The 16833-nt window shown below is 43.4% G+C and overlaps 2 protein-coding genes across 26 annotated transcripts in view; one reads left to right on the top strand and one right to left on the bottom strand.

The window, feature by feature from the left end:
* The window catches only part of CD244 (CD244 molecule), a 37139-nt gene extending 36571 nt beyond the window's left edge, over positions 1 to 568 (top strand). For all 3 annotated transcript variants that reach the window (XR_015161263.1, XM_086393640.1, XM_086393642.1), the window contains one exon: positions 281 to 568. Coding sequence is in view for 2 of the 3 variants with exons in the window: in XM_086393640.1 (XP_086249766.1) it covers positions 281 to 361 (81 nt within the window). In the remaining variant the exon portion in view is untranslated. The remainder of the gene's footprint in view (positions 1 to 280) is intronic.
* A 2960-nt stretch (positions 569 to 3528) lies between these two features.
* Positions 3529 to 16833, bottom strand: part of LOC147376872 (T-lymphocyte surface antigen Ly-9-like) — a 30216-nt gene continuing 16911 nt past the window's right edge. For 5 of the 23 annotated variants that reach the window (XM_086393633.1, XM_086393632.1, XM_086393614.1 and 2 more), the window contains 6 exons: positions 15487 to 15756; positions 14167 to 14274; positions 13142 to 13195; positions 9231 to 9553; positions 8786 to 8857; positions 3529 to 6249 (listed from right to left, as the gene is read on the bottom strand). In XM_086393633.1, coding sequence (XP_086249759.1) covers positions 6181 to 6249; positions 8786 to 8857; positions 9231 to 9553; positions 13142 to 13195; positions 14167 to 14274; positions 15487 to 15756 — 896 coding nt within the window. In that variant the 3' untranslated portion in view covers positions 3529 to 6180. Of the gene's footprint in view, positions 6250 to 6908; positions 6953 to 8785; positions 8858 to 9230; positions 9554 to 13141; positions 13196 to 14166; positions 14275 to 15486; positions 15757 to 16833 lie in introns of all 23 variants that reach the window. The other 18 variants (XM_086393634.1, XM_086393635.1, XM_086393615.1 and 15 more) reach the window with 8 other exon arrangements.

The raw sequence follows: 16833 nt of genomic DNA, 5'->3' as shown, positions 1-16833 counted from the left end.
TTAAGTCAGCTGGACAGTCAAGGTGTGTAGAGGGCACTGTGTGGGCCAAGGCAAAGTGGGTCGTGAAGAAGCATGGTGTCCTTAAAAAGCACTAGAAACGGAGCCAGAACTGGATTCAAGCCTCTTACTTCTTACTAGTTGTTGACCTTGAGTTATTTCCCTTACCTAGCTGAGCTTCCTTTTGTTATGAATGAGGAATGCAGATAATAATTTATAGCCCACAGGGCTGTTATAAGGATCTCTTAGTGGGACAGTCTGAAGTTCTTCTTTTCTTCTGCAGGTTGGAAAAAGACCTTCCAAAGCTGAGAACCCTGCTCGACTGAGTCGCAGGGAGCTGGAGAACTTCTGCGTATATTCCTAGTTGCCATGGCTGTTCTCACCACTCTTACAGCCCAACTTCTGCTTTGGGAATCAGCACAATGGATGATGCTTCATGATTCTCTGCAGAGTGGTTCCTCGTCTGGAGATGATATGAGTTTGTGCATGGTCTATATTTGTTTTGAAAATGATTTCTTTTTTTTTTAACATTACTTTTATTTTTGTAAAATATAAATTTATTTATTTGAAAGTGATTTCTAACAGCTGCTTTAAGAACAAGGCTGTTAAATAACATCTCAACTTACAGACAAGACAAGAACAGAGAGATGTTGGGTAGTTTCCAAAAGACGACACAGCATGTCCAAGTGCTGGTCATCTTCAAGTGCTGTGTAAATATGTGATGCTATTACTATCACATTAAGATTCTGTTTGCCTGGTTTTCCCCTGGTGACTCATCTTCACTCCTCCCTGATCAATGATGACCACATTTCTAGACCCTTTCTTTGTCCAGATCCATCTTCCAAAGAGGAAGGAAAGATAGTGGGGGCTCAGAGGAGAAAAAAGAGGTCTCTCTGTGAAGGTATACTGGCAAGTTCTCCAAGGAGGCCAGGCCTGGGCTATATAAATACAGAGGAAAAACTTCCCCACTACATATTAAACTTTACCTCTAGCCATCTGGTCACAAAGGGGTGTGGGCAGGAGCAAGAGTAGATGATGCAGATCAAGCCCACCGCTGAGTGGAAAAATCACCCAGAGTCCATGCCATCCTAATAATCGGGCAGTGGAAACAGCTTTGCCTACAGAATGATGTTTGATTTACAAAAACACCTTATTAGACATATATTTTGGCTTCTTTACACATTCCTCACTATTAGAAACAGTATCATTTAAACTCTGAGTCCTGATGCGCCCCATGGCAAACACTGGAGGGAGGGCTCAGGCAGCTGAGCACTTAGGAACCAGGCACCTTGCTGGGCTCCCCTGAGCCTTCAAGCCAGACCCTTCCACAAGACTGTGGGGAGCAGGCTGAAAGTCTGGCTGAGCCCAGGAAAGGGGGAACTGGAAGAGGGCCTGGTCAGAGACCCCAACAGGTAACATTGCACAGAGCCTGATTCTTCAATTGCCCCAGTCTGTGTTTAAGGTATGAATTTAATATAGAACTGTGCTATTACTTAAAGGCAGTTTAAATTTCTTCTCTGAAATTTAGGAAATAAAATGTAAATGGGTCTCTGCCCTACTCTGTACTTTTCCTCTTCCAGCCAAAGGAGAGGCCATCAATTGTGGGCCATCAATAAATACATGCTGTTTAACTCCTGCTGGAGAGGAGTCTGGACTCCTGGGGAGCTGTCAGTTGTCTCCTAGCCCTGTTCACACTGGAAGAGCAGATTCTAGGAATCCCAGATCCCAGGGGCCACTTAGTTTTGGGGGATAGCCACTTGCTCATGCCCCTCAGATCCTTCTCCCCTGTGGGTGTGTGATTGGTCAAGCTAGCTTCTTCCTGGAGACGAGTTGATAGACCACATCTGGGAGAAAGTGTTGGGGTACAAATTGGAGGATATATGCAAAAGGATGGGAAGAGGATCCAAGGCAACTGTGGGCAGCTGAGCAGCTGAGTCAGGAGTTTTGTGAGAAGAAGGAGTAGCAAATTATAGGGGTCACAGCAATTCAGATGAACAGCAGAGATACTAACCATTGCCTACTGCTGGCCTTTTACATGTCCTGAGTTGCACAGATATTGAATTGGGCAGATTTATTTAAGGAGCACATGAGATCCTATGGGTCCAGGGACTTCTGGGATGCTCTATTCTGGAGTATAATAATGATTATCATTATCATCTTATATGTCTTTGTTGAACTCTGTGATAATGTCTTAAAAAGATAATTATCGGAGAAGGAAATGGCAACCCATTCCAATATTCTTGCCTGGGAAACCCATGGACAGAGGAGCCTGGTGGGCAAAAAAGACACGACTGAGCAACTAAACAACAACCAGCAATGGAGGAGCCCAGCCTGTGCCTGAAGGAGAGGAAAATCCTCCTTCCCCCTTCTCCCCCCTTATTGTGCCCAGTGTGGAAGCAGGGTTGTTGCAAAAAAAACAAAAACAAAAAACAAAAACCAAGAAAAGCTTCATTGATCTACATTAGTTATCACTGATCTACAAACGTCATGAGATGCGTGGGAGAAAGAAGACTGGGGGCAGGATGGGTGCCTGAGGAGGAAGAGGGAAAAGTTGGAGCAGAAAGGGAAGGAGTTTGGAGTGACTACAGAACTTTAAAGATGAGCGATAGCCACAGAAGTGGTAGGAAATCTGAATGTATTTGTAACTGCACCCTCCACCTCTTCTGTACCCTCATTAACAAAAACAGAATGAAAACATCAGTTACTACTCCTCAGTGCTTAGTGGAGTTGGATTTATGTTCTTTTCTGTGTATGGTGCTGGGCTGACATGGGTTTTGAGTTGGAAGCAAGAAAGCTTCATGTTTGAGGGGGTTGAATTATTCAAATTGAGACTTATTTCAACTTATTGAAACAAATGGAAACTTATTGAATTATTCAAGTTGAAAATGAACCCAGGACACTTTTCAGTATATTTGATGTCTGAGGCACTTGACACCAGCATTTACTTACCAATGGTCATCAGAGGCTTTACAGACCTCTGAGTTGCCAGATTTTTGTTCTTTATTTTATGAAAGGGGCCACATGGCCATGGTCTTCTATAGTGGGGTCAACTCATACTCAGGGAGTGAAGCTGCAAAATGCATGTGGAAAGCAAAAGTGAAGTATAGTCAAAATTTCCATTTAAAATACTGGAATTCAGGACTTCCCTGACTGTCCAGTAGTTAAGAACCCATCTTGCAATGCAGAATACCCAGATTCAACCCCGGTCCAGGAACTAAGATCCCACATGCCGCTGGAAATGAAGCCCATGCACCACAACAAAAGATCCCACATGCCACAACTAAGACTCAATGCAGCCAAATAAAAAAACAAATAAATAATTATCCATGCAATGGCCAGCCAATAAACAAAGCAGTAATTAAGCTCCTGCTGTGTATGAAGCACTGCCTGGCTCCCCGGGAGTACCCACGGCAGGCCACAGAGGACATTCTGATTCCACAGACTGTGTGCTGGGGCAGATGACAGTGGAAGCACAGTATTAAAAAACACAAATGGGCCGCAAAACACATGTAACACAAGTGCACACAAGAGTATCATGAATGTAAGTCAAGAGCGGTGTAACTTATAGGCAGGGAGACGGGATGGAGGCGACTATTTGGGGGAGAAGAGAGATATGGCTTGTATACATCTGGACATGAAAAAAAGGAGGAAAATTCCTTTGGGGTAAATACAGGAATCTTATACAGAAGGGGCATTTTAAGCGCTTCAGTTCAGTTCAGTCGCTCAGTCGTGTCCAACTCTTTGCGACCCCATGAACTGCAACATGCCAGGCCTCCCTGTCCATCACCAACACCCAGAGTCCACCCAAACCCATGTCCATTGTGTCAGTGATGCCATCCAACCATCTCATCCTCTGTTGTCCCCTTCTCCTCCTGCCCTCAATCTTTCCCAGCTTCAGGGTCTTTTCCAATGAGTCAGCTCTCCATATCAGGTGGCCAAAGTATTGGAGTTTCAGCTTCAACATCAGTCCTTCCAATGAACACCCAGGACTGATGTTGGACTGATCATCAGTCCATGTGATGATTGATCTCCAACCAGGATGGACTGGTTGGATCTCCCCACAGTCCAAGGGACTCTTAAGAGTCTTCTCCAACACCACAGTTCAAAAGCATCAATTTTTCTGTGCTCAGCTTTCTTTATGGTCCAACTCTCACATCCATACATGACCACTGGAAAAACCATAGCCTTGACTAGATGGATCTTTGTTGGCAAAGTAATGTCTCTGCTTTTTAATATGCTGTTTAGGTTGGTCATAACTTTCCTTCCAAGGAGTAAGCATCTTTTAATTTCATGGCTGCTGTTACCATCTGCAGTGATTTTGGAGCCCAGAAAAATAAAGTCAGCCACTGTTTCCGCATCTATTTGCCATGAAGAGATGGGACCAGATGCCATGATCTTCGTTTTCTGAATGTTGAGCTTTAAGCCAACTTTTTCACTCTCCTCTTTCACTTTCATCAAGAGGCTTTTTAGTTCTTCTTCACTTTCTGCCATAAGGGTGGTGTCATCTGCATATCTGAAGTTATTGCTATTTCTCCCGGCAAGCTTGATTCCAGCTTGTGCTTCCTCCAGCCCAGCGTTTCTCATGATGTACTCTGCATATAAGCTAAATAAGCAGAGTGACAATATACAGACTTGACGTACTCCTTTTCCTATTTGGAACCAGCCTGTTGTTCCATGTCCAGTTCTAACTGTTGCTTCCTGACCTGTATACAGGTTTCTCAAGAGGCAGGTGAAGTGGTCTGGTATTCCCATCTCTTTCAGAATTTTCCACAGTTTATTGTGATCCACACAGTCAAGGGTTTTGGCATAGTCAATAAAGCAGAAATAGATGTTTTTCTGGAACTCTCTTGCTTTTTTGATGATCCAATGGATGTTGGCAATTTGATCTCTGGTTCCTCTGCCTTTTCTAAAACCAGCTTAAATATCTGGAAGTTCATAGTTCACATTTGCTGAAGCCTGGCTTGGAGAATTTTGAGCACTACTTTACTAGCATGTGAGATGAGTGCAATTGTACGGTAGTTTGAGCATTCTTTGGCATTGTCTTTCTTTGGGATTGGAATGAAAACTGACTGTTTCCAGCCTTGTGGCCACTGCTGAGTTTTCTGAATTTGCTGACGCATTGAGTACAGCACTTTCACAGCTCATTTTTAGGATTTGAAATAGCTCAACTGGAATTCCATCACCTTTAAATGCTTAAAAATATATAAAAAGAGTAATGTGAAAGTGAAAGTCTCTCAGTCTTGTCCGACTCTTTGCGACCCCATGGACTTCTCCAGACCAGAATACTGGAGTGGGTAGCCTTTCCCCTCTCCATACAATCTCCCCAACCCAGGGATCGAACCCAGGTCTCCTGCTTTGCAGGCAGATTCTTTACCAGCTGAGCCACAAAGGATTAACCTAAGAATACTGTTAAAAAGAGTAATACACACAAATGGTTTAAAAAATCCAGCCGTACAAAATATATGCAGTAAAAAAATCCCCAAACCAGCCCAGCTTCCTCCCAGAGGCAGCCACTGATAATTTTTTTGTATTTCCTTTCAGAATTTTTCTTTTTGTAAACATACAGCTATCTATTTCTTTTTTATTCAACTGGTGACATATGATACACCAGGACTTTGTTCTGTCCATCAAATGACGTATCTTATTACGTCTCCTTCTATATTAGCGCATATTAATCTCTACTTTCCTTCTTTAAAAAAGTGGCAGGCTTTGCCATTGCATGGGTACACTTTCATGCATTTAATCAGATTCCTACTAAATGCACACTTAGGTTATTTCTAGTCTTTCATTTGAAAAATACTACAGTGGTCATGATTTCACCTAGATCTATGTGTTCATAAGTGAGACTATCTGTTGGATTTATTTTAGCAGCTGTTTATAGGACCACATGAAGATCCTGGTCCCCTTCGACGATATGACAAGCCTTGGCAGAATCTTCAGGCATGCATCTGAGCTGAGAGGTTGTACAGTATGAGCACAGAAGGAGACAAACGGAGCCCAGAGGCTGTCTGATCTGTTAATGGATTTGGGAAGTCACGAGGTGTGAGAAAAAGAGGAGGCCCAAATCCAGGCATATCTGAGACAATGAAGGAAATTCTGAAGTTCTTCTGTCTTCAGGGGCCTGGGCCTTATTAGGTCTAGCAGCCTCTCCAACCTCACTGAGGGAGGTAGCTGCTTTTCTTTTCAGGGGACATTTTCATAGGTAGGTATTTCAGGAGACTTAAGGTCATTCTGTTGCGATGGTGGCACAACCTGTGAGCCAAAAGACACACAAGGATATGGTTAATAAAGCCTAGAAGGTACCAGTTTTCTCAGCCTTGTGCTGGCAGGAGAGAGGAAGGTGAGGCCAGGCTGTGATTGGTCCATCCTGTGAAGTAAGGTCATATGGATTGGCCTAGGGATGGAGCAATCATTCAAGCTGATGATAAGCATTTATGGAAAGTCTCCTAATGGTAAGCGCCATGTGCCACGCTCTCTGGAAGGGAGAGTTAGGACAGTTTTGTGCAACAAGTTGAAGGGGTTCATAAATAAATAAAAGGCCTTGCTCTCAAGAAGCTATAGTTTGGGATCCCAGTCTTCACCCTAGCGAGAGAAACATTTATATAAAGATGATTCAAGTTTTAGAGGTTGAGTTCCATAGTAATAGTCCAAACCATCAGACCTTCATGTTCCAAGGGTTCTGGGAATCCCCTGTATGAGTGTTCAGGAAAGGCTCAAAAGAGCAGATGAGACATAAGCTGATGCAGAAGGAAGATCTGTTGTTCTTTAGTCGCTAAGTCATGTCCATTCTTTTGCCACCCCATGGGCTGTAGCCCGCCTGGCTCCTTTGTTCATGGGATTTTCCAGGCAAGAATATTGGAGTGGGTTGCCATTTCCTCCTCCAGGGAATCTTCCCAATCAAGGGATCATACCTGAGTCTCCTGCATTGTAGGTGAATTCTTTATCACTGAGCCACCTGAGAAGCCGAGAGAGGAGGTTAGCTACCAGCAATAGCTTGGGAATAGCACAACCTTCTTTGAGATATCATGCAGATACAAGTGTCAGAAAATAATAATTAAGGAAGACTTGAGGATTTCCTGATCAAGTGGGAAATAGTGGCTTTAGGAAACCCAGAACTAGGATTCCTTAAAATTCTGAAGGTAAAGAATAAGTTCTATCTGGAGGTTGGCTCAGGAAATGCATTGATTTTTCACTTATATTGTGGGTGAGGGTGGTTTTAGGGATCTTAAGTTCCTAGAGTGGTGTAGGAGTCATTCAGGACTGATCAGACAAAGGAGGTCTCATGACCTGTCTGAAACTCAGAGCAGGGACTGATGTCCATGGCTTTGAGATTGACTAGAATTGACCGAAACACGAAGGGCCAGTCCCAAGCAGCTTTGGGAATGTAGTGAATAATACAGATTAGGCTTCAAGGCCAAAGATAAAGTTCTTAGCTGGTTAAGCATTAGGCCATGCTCTAGAAATCAGGACATGAGGCAGGAGATGGTTGAATCAAACTATATAGTTGCACAAGTGTTTACCAAGCAGATTCTATCAGTCTTTTAAGGTCTAGTCCAAACTATTTTTTCCATGAAGCCTTTCCTGTCTACCTCTGAAGTCGTTCCTATCTACCATTTCCAATGTATGAAAAACCCTTGGAAACTGCGTACATAATATGTAGTCATGAAGAGTATTTTCTCTCCCCATCCAAGTTACTAAATCACTCCAACTCTCCTAGATCAAAGATAGATAATATAACAAGTCTTAAAAGTCAAGGTTAGTGCCTTAAACATATCTGAATCCCCAGAGCACTCAGCCCAGTTCTGGGCAAACAAAAGGTATTCAATAAATATCTACTGTTTGATTCATCAACTATAGAGAAGGAGCATAACTGAAAAACTTTGAGAGCTAAAAAAAAATCTTATTTGAACATTTTACAGGGAGGGAATTCTGGGGGAGACTTGAAAGCTAAAGTATGAATGGGCCCAATATTTTCAGGAAAATGAAAGTGGAGCAGACAGCCAGATTCAGATCAGAGTTAATTGTTTAAGAGTTTTCAGGGTTAATTAAAAACTCTGGTTTCCTAACCACTAGCTCTGTGTACTTAGGCAAACTTAGTATCTTCAATTTCAGCTTCTCTGGCTATAAAATTTGCGTGATAGCACACTTACAGAGGTATTATAAGGATCAGATGAGACTATGTTTGTCAATGTTTTATAAACTATAAAAGTTTATATGAACTTATTATTAACGGGAATTTCTATGGTTAGTGCTCAGTCACTCAGTCGTGTCTGACTCTGTGCGACCCCAAGGACAGTAGCCCACCAGGCTCCTCTGTCCATGGGATTCTCCAGACAAGAATGCTGGAGTGGGTTGCCGTTTCCTTCTCCATTTCTATGCTTAAGGGATCTTTTAACACTATAATGAGACCAATGTGCTGTAATTAATAGCACATTTTCCAAAAAATCTTGACATTATACTGTTGGTTATATTCCAATTGTTTTGGAAAGTTTCCATTTTGGTGGATGAGAGAGAGATTTAGAAACATATATGGACAATGTAGTGTTTGTGTTTACAGACTCTCTTTCTCGTCAGCGTTAAGACCAAGCGATATATTATTAAATTAATTAGAAATGTTCAGCTTTTGGCTGCACAGATGTAAATCAGGAATAATTGTTTCAATATCTCTATGGACCAAGGAGTGTGTCAGGGAGTGCACAGTGGGTGGAGCTTAAGTTCCTCTGCTTTCGGTTAAAATGGTCTGGCTCTCACTTTATGGACCTCAGGATGCAGAGAAAATTGTTCTCACCTTCTGAGGTTTCTGTATAGAGCAATAGACTGTGGCTGAATTCTCTTTCTTCTGAGGAACTGGAGTCTTTCCCTGTAACAGATCAACACCAGACTGTCCATAATCACCCAAAAAGAGTTTTCCAGAGATTTGCCCTCAGTCCTTGAGGTGAAGGAACACCTCTCCAGGTTCTGATTTCACACAGAGGGTGGCACTGCCTTAGTGCAGTGCAGACAGCACCTCTGTTTTCCCAGCACCTCCCTTATTTATGGCAGAAGATTGGGAGCTGAGGGATGGGTTCCTTTGCTTTGAGGGCCCCTGAGGTTGGTAAACATGGATAGAATCACAATTCTCTACCCACACATCACTGTGCCTGTCCCCCAGTTTGGAGGGATTAGCCTTCCAGGATATTGGATGGTCCTCGAAGGGAAGGGCAAGGGAAGGTGTACTGATGAAAAGAGCTCACCTGCAAGTCAAGGAACACTTCAGTGTATACTGTTTCCCCTTCAACCGCAAGTGCTGGTGCCATGTTATCTGGAGTGACGAGATCGTACTCTGGTTGGCCCTCAGAGTCCGAGTCAAGTCCGGCGTCCTCCCGAGTGACTGAGTCACACACCTGGTCTCTTCCATTGACGGGCTGGTGCATCCCTGTCCTCTCCTCATCCTCCTCAGTCGTTCCATTGCTGTCAGAGCTGCTGTCGGAGGCGTGCCTGGCAGTCTTAGGGAAAGTGTCCAGCTTCTCATACCCTTGGGAAAGCATGGAGTATAGTGTGTGGCCAGCAGTGGGCTCTGGAACACATTGTTCAGGGCTGGTAAAGGATGTACCAGTACCCTCCTCTCTCTTGCTTTGTGTAAGGATTCAAGCTGCTCTGACTCCTACCCCAGATGAGGCCTAGAGAACTGGAGGAGAAGGAAGATGTTTTCCTGTCTTCCCTCATGGGGCTCCATTCCCCTCCCCCTTCCACCTTTCTTTCAAGCACTCACTTATTCATTTGATAAGCATTCATCGAGTGTGACATGTGATGGACTTAGCATCTCTCAGTGAGCAAAACTGGCCGTGTTGAATAAAGTTAACTAGGTATTCTGGGCAAACATAAAGGTGAATTAGACCTGGTGTTGAAGGAGTACACTGTCTAGCTGGGAGTCAGATACATACATAAATCAAATTATGTCAGGCCAGCTCTGACAGTGTCATAGGAAAACTAGGAGAAAAGTGTGTGAGTGGACATAGTCTCCAGTTCAGGAGCAGAGAAGAGCTTATGAAAGGACGGAATTAAGGTGGGCCTTCACACTGGGACTTCGATGAGTGAAAGTGGATTCTTGGTGGAAAGAACAGCATAATTAAAGGCAGATATGAAACTTGAGGCACCCTCTCTTTTGGGAAAGGATGATATTTAAAATATTTAGCAACCACCTGGTTTGGGCATAGGACAATCAGAATGGGTGGCTGCTTTAAACAACTGGGTGGACCTCTACTGCCTTTAGGGCATATCAATCGATCCATTTGATCTACATGTAGAATAATAATGGCTTACACTTTTTAGGTGCCAACTGTGTGTCAGGCAGTGTTCTAAAAACAATGCTTTTCATGAACAAATTCATTCAACCTGCATAAAACCCCATTAAGCATAGATAATAACTATCCTTATTTATGTTTCACAGGTTAAGAAACGGAGCACATTAAGGTTGACAATTTGCCCAAGTTTAAGTGGGAGGGCCAGGATTTGAATGCAGGTAGTCTGGTCCCTGATGTTCTTACCTGCTACTCAATACTGCCCCCTATGAGTTTTACATAGGAAAAAAGTAGACTAAAGGTGACCTGGCCCAATATTGAGTGATAATAGTACTTATCTACCTGGGAAGCCAGGTAGTGCTAGTGGTAAAGAACGTGTCTGCCAGTGCAGGAGACACAAGACATGCAGGTTCGATCCCTGGGTCAGGAAGATCCCCTGGAGAAGGAAATGGCAAGCCACTCCAGTATTCTTGCCTGGAGAATCCCATGGACAGAGGAAGCCCCGGCTTCTGTGTCCATGGTGTCTCAAAGATTCAGACATGTCTGAGCCTCCCTACCCCGACACACAGAGTTATCTCCTAGTGAGTGCATACTGTGGACTCCCTGTTGTCCCTTGCAGTCCTCACAGCAATGCTGAGAGGTTGGTGCCCTCATTTTGCAAAGTAAGGAAACTAAGGTTTAGAGACTGAAATGCCCAAGATCACTAAAAAGGAGGAGAGCTAAGATTGAAACACAGCATTATCTAACCTCAGATCTTATACACCTGGGAATTCCCTGGTGGTCCAGTGGTTAAGAATCTGTCTTCCAACTGGGGGATGCAGGTTGGATCCCTGGTTGGGAAACTAAGATCCCACAGGTCACAGGGCAACTAAGCCTGTGCACCACAACTCCTGAACCTATGCTCCACAACTAGAGAGCCTGCATACCACAAACTGCAGAGCCCACATGCTCTGGAGCCTGCGCCACAGCTAGAGAGAAGCCTGTGTGTCATAACGAAGATCCAGCATCTGCAACTAAGACCTAATGCAGCCAAAAATAAATACATAAATAAATATTAAAGAATTTACACACATGACCACTAGGTTACCTTGTCTTTTGAATAACAGACAAAGACCACAAGGAGGCATTGATGGTTATAGAACAGTTATAACTGGGCTTTGCAAAGTGAGATCAGAAGGGCTAAAAAGGAGAAAATCTGAAGAGGGAATGGCTAGTTAGGAAACTATCATAATATTTTAGAGAAGAAGTTACAAGGAATGGGAATGTCTGTTAATAAAGACTTGTTAAGGTGTATCTGTAGAATGGAATAAATGAGAGTCAGTCTTAATTTACAATTAAGTTAAAAAAGCAGACTCAGAAAAATGTGATAGATTACTCTTGCATATGCGATCAAAGGAAAAATATACAGCTTGTAAATGCATGAAAATGCTCTCAAAGGATGTAAACATACATATATCTTACCAAAGGGGTCTTTTCAGGGAAATACCCGGGCATTGGGATTTAGAAGGAGGGGATTATTTATATATATATTTTTTAATTTTATTTTTTAACTTTACAATATTGTATTGGTTTTGCCTTAAAGCAACATGAATCTGCCACAGGTATACACGTGTTCCCCATCCTGAACCCTCCTCCCTCCCTGTACCATCCCTCTGGGCCGTCCCAGTGCACTAGCCCCAAGCATCCAGTATCGTGCATCGAACCTAGACTGGTGACTCGTTTCATATATGGAGACAGCAAAAGAGACACTGATGTTTAGAACAATCTTTTGGACTCTGTGGAGGAGGGGATTATTTTTAATTTATACCATGTGAATATTTGACTTTTCAATTAAAAAAAAAAAGAACCTATTCAATAAAACAAAAAATTGGTGACAGCATGAACTCAGGCAGTGGCAGAGTCTTTAGAGAAAAGGCAGCTGAAGTGATAATGGAGGAATGAAAGAAACAGGACTTGGGCACTGAGGAGAGGTGCTGGGGGAGGCAGGAGGGCCACGGATGACAGTGGTGTCCCTAGTACTTTTTCACTCTTCCTCTTGTGCCCAGGATGCCAAGGAAGGAGACTTCAGGCTAGCGGAGACCAAGATTTTTTTTAAAAGAAGGGTTTGACTGAGTGGCCAGGGTTTGGGGATTCCTTAGAACTCCAGAACTCCAGAGTTCAAGGTGGCAATTTAGAACACTGAGATTCCAGGGTGGGAGAGTAGGGTACAGGCATCTCAGCTCTCCATCCCAAAGCTTAGCAGAACAGCTCCACTTTTACATGCATTGTACTTTTGGGATGTTGCCTAATATTGTGTTTGAAGAAAGCATTCCTTAGCTTTTTCAAAAACCAAAAAACCACTGCCTCAGTAATACTCTTGGGTAATAGGTAACTAGAAAGTCTTATGAATTTTAATTTCAATGAAGTGTTAATTTTGCTTCTGTCACAGATTTACTATTGCATCTGGTCTTTGTTTCTCCATTCTTGGAGTGGAGCCAATAACTTCATCCTCATCATGGGGCACACTGCAGTAATGACAGTCAATGCCTGAGGAATCCTAGAGATGCCAGAGGACAGACAACTTTCCTTAGCTCTGTTTACCATCTTTCAGGAGTCCAGCCTCCTTGTGTCTTTTGTTCCCCAAATCACCTTCCTTTAGCACGTTGCTTCTCAAACTTTAACAGTTTTGTGATTCACCTACAGATCTTGTTAAAATACAGATTCATGTTCAGTGTTATGGGGTGATGCCCAAGATTTGCATTTCTAACGAGCTCCTGGGGATACTCATGTTGCTGGTCACACATGCAGATCACATTCTAAGTAGCCATGCTCTGGAGCTTCCATGTGGCCTGAGGCCCCAGTCTGTGTCATTGGTGACATATTACCTGGTGTGTCAACTGAGGTCTCAGCTTGACTGGAACTGAAAGCTGGGGCTGACCCTGGGAAACCAAGTTAGAGAAGGAGTGTCAACAGGGCTGTGAGAGGAGAGAGTCTCTGATTTTGTGAGAGTCAGAGGAGAGGGAGAGAGATTTCTGAAGATGTAGACAGGGAAAAGGCTTTTGGGAGGAAGGTGAACCCTGATGTGAGTACAAGCCCACAGGAAGGGATGGCCAGAGTCTAGGGTCATTTTCAGCTGAGGAGACTGCTCTGCAGCCTCCTGCCATCTCTCTGGAAGGGAGAGCTATAATCCCTCTGTGGTAGCCACTTATCAGTTTGGTTTGCTGACTCACAGTAATTCTTCCAGGGACCCTGTGTTCTAACCAATCTATTCTTCCTGGAAACTACTCCATCTCCCTTCAATATTCCAGAAAGAGCTGCCAATCACAAAAGTTCATCTTATTGCCCACAGTGATTAGTCCAAGCAATTGTCACATGACTTCAGTGGAGCCAATCAGGTTTCTAAGGTTCTTCAAATTTGAGTTGGTGGGGAAACATCTTTCTCCCCGTCCTGGTGTCTGAACTACTAGTACATGTGAGTCTGGAGCTACTAGCTGCTCTGTTTTGGTACATTTTACCCACCATGCCCTTCAGTTGGCTGAAGAAAGAGAGCTAAGCTGGCTCAAAGGGAAAAATAGGGATGAAAGATGGAGCGCTCTAGTGACTTTTGAGTCTCTGGTGATGTTTGTCTCTAGGCCAGCTCTTCCCTTCCTTCCCCAAAGATTGACCATATAAGCCCTCATATAACAACTCACTCCCCTTGTGCTTCTCCTCACCCTTTTTTGTCTAAGCTAGTTTGAGTTGGGTTTCAATTATTTGCAACTAAAGAGCCCCCACTGACACCCCTCCCTGATCACTCTGAGAAGAAATAAGGTCTTGAGAGAGAAGGGGATTATAAGAGGACAAGGATGTCTCCAAAGGTCCCAAGGAAATGGCCTAGTGCTGGCAGATGTCACTGATCTCAGAAACTCACATCGTCTTTGTTGCTTCCAAAAGCACCAGCCAGAGATCGCAAGGCTCAGAAGGATGAAAAGAACCACCAGGGAGAGCCCGATCCAAAACTCTGTGCTTCTCTCAGGTCCTGTGAAGAGGAATTGGGGGATATTAGTATAAGTAATAACAAGAGAATTAGGGCAAACTGTGGACAGAACAGAATGGCCATCCTACCTGTCTCTTAAAATCCCACACTATTGCAGAAAATATTCCTTTTCATTCATTCATTCTACAACTGTGTATTGAGCAGTCATCCTCTAAGCAAGAAATTATAGCAGTAAGGCAGGCGCCACCCTTGATGGAGAGGTTTATCTTGCCCAGCATCACAGAGAACCTGAGCTGGGACTTGAATGTGGGCTGCCAGACTCTAAAACACCCTTATCCATCACACCACTGCCCTTCTCTAAAAACAGCATAAGAAGAGTTCTAGGTAGTGAGTCCAGATTACTATTGATCAGAGCTCTAACCCCATTTGCCAGTCACAGCCTGACTCAGCATTTTCACACCCTGGGTAAATTTCCTTTTTTCCCCCTTCTGCTTCTCCTTAGCGAAGAGCAGAGCACAGAATGTTGAATCTCAATTCTGCTTTTGCTGTGTGATCTTGGTTAGTATGACTGAGGAATTAAACTATTTAATTTAAATTAATTAAAATTTAAATTTAAAAACAGTTACTCAATTCCTAATTGAAAAACTGTTAAGTATATTTGGAACAAGTTGGATATAAATATATTTTTTCAATGGCAAATTTTATGAAATCTGAATCCAGATCAAGTACTTCCTATGAGAATTTAGCATCTTCATTGAGATGTGCCATAAGGGTAAAGTACATCCTGGATTTCAAAGGCTTCATACAAACTGAAATGCAAATTATGTTATGAATAATTCTTTGTATTGATTACATGTTGAAGGATGATATTTTGGATATGTTGGGTAAAATAATATATGTGATTAAAATTAATTTTACCTTTGCTTTTGCCTTTTCCATATGACTTAAAAATTTAAATTACCTATGTGACTTTTATATAGAGAAGGCAATGGCACCCCATTCCAGTACTCTTGCCTGGAAAATCCCATGGATGGAGGAGCCTGGTGGGCTGCAGTCCATGGGGTTGCTAGGAGTCAGACATGACTGAGTGACTTCACTTCACTCACTATGTGACTTTTGTTATATTTCTATTGGCATGTGCTGCTTTAAAGACTCTCACTCTGCTTGCTGCACTTCATAAAGAACCACTCGGAAGGAAAACTCTTGGGTCCAAGGACCCCTCTGAGGTTTGGCTGAACAAAGATGGGGAGCAACCTGGACAGAGGTCCCTAGAAAGAAACTGCTGGGAGCTGTTGCTGACAGGGTTGCTGGCTGTGCAGGTGAAGTTGGGGTGTTTTTCTCCACTTCTCCAGGACATGCTGAGGTGAGCGCCCCCTTGGGAAATGACAGCTCCTTTAGGCAGAGGGGTCCATCCATATGTCACATTGTGTCCACTGTCCTCCACTGAGCATGTCAGGCTGACCTTGCAGATGCCGTCCTTTGTGAGCCTGAGGCTCCTCATGACATTTGGCTTCTTCAGCCTCTCTGTGTGAGGAGAAAGGCAGACCAGATGTGGAGTCAGGCCTGCCTACTGGGAAGAGACCATTCAAAATATATTCATGAAGTTATGTGTTGACACTGCCTTAGGGCTGGGAAGGTTCACCTGGCCTTTCCTTTGGTTGCTATGAAATCTCAGCTTATCACTTGATGCTCAGATATGTGAAATAGAGGAGTTAATGAAAGGTGAAAAAACATACCGCATCATTCTATATGGTATACCGCAAAGAACAAGCAAACCAATCAGCGCAGATAAGCACAATGCTTCCACCTGCCCTGAGACCCTCCAAGGCTTACATTCTGAGGTCCCATCATCGAATTTGTTTACTTACACAAGATAAGGAATACAGAAAGGAGAGCAGAGCACTGTCACAGAGTAAGTACTTAATAAATACTAGCAATTTTAAAAGCAACATATGGCTGGCACCCTTTGTTCCCAGTTTCTTATTCCTTTTACTAGGTTTTCTTCCTGCTTCTTTGATATTTGAGTCACAGTAGGCAACAATAGATGTGAACTAGCTGACTTACGTATTTTAACAGCATCATGGATTGTGACTCCTTTCCCAAGTACTGAGACACCAAGATGCCCACGCATGAAATAGGTTGACCATGTCTGAATGGTACAGGTGAAGGAGCTGGCAAATACAAATTACACAAACTGTCCAGCCAAGCTCCAGTGAAGCCCAAGGTGGAGGAGGGAGACTGTGAGTTCTGTCCCTCACACTTAGGGAAGGTGAGTACCCTTCCAAGCTCTTGGAGCTCACAGGAAGACTTTCTCCACAGTCTTCTATGATTTTATCCCAGCCAGCTTTGCCTTTATACAAAATTGCAATGTTCTATAAAAATACAGGTTGGAGAGTTCCTGGTCCCACCATCAATGCAGGACAGGGCAAGTACTGAAAGTTGCTTGGTTGAGGGTTAACTGGAACTCTCTTCTAGGCTATATATACCATATAGCTTAGAAGAAGAGGGCTCCGAGCAGGGAGATTTTGCCTATCTGCTGGTTGTATTGTCCTCCCGTGAACTGACTGGTGTGAACTGAGTAGTCGTCCTAGTGGTCTGAGG

This window comes from Bos grunniens, chromosome 3, assembly GCF_055505025.1.
Source record: "Bos grunniens cultivar Pamir isolate PY7600 chromosome 3, Bosgru_T2T1.0, whole genome shotgun sequence".
In the NCBI taxonomy this organism is placed as follows: domain Eukaryota; kingdom Metazoa; phylum Chordata; class Mammalia; order Artiodactyla; family Bovidae; genus Bos; species Bos grunniens.
The sequence above is the reverse complement of the archived record's forward strand: the minus strand, read 5'-3'. Positions and strand labels throughout refer to the sequence as shown.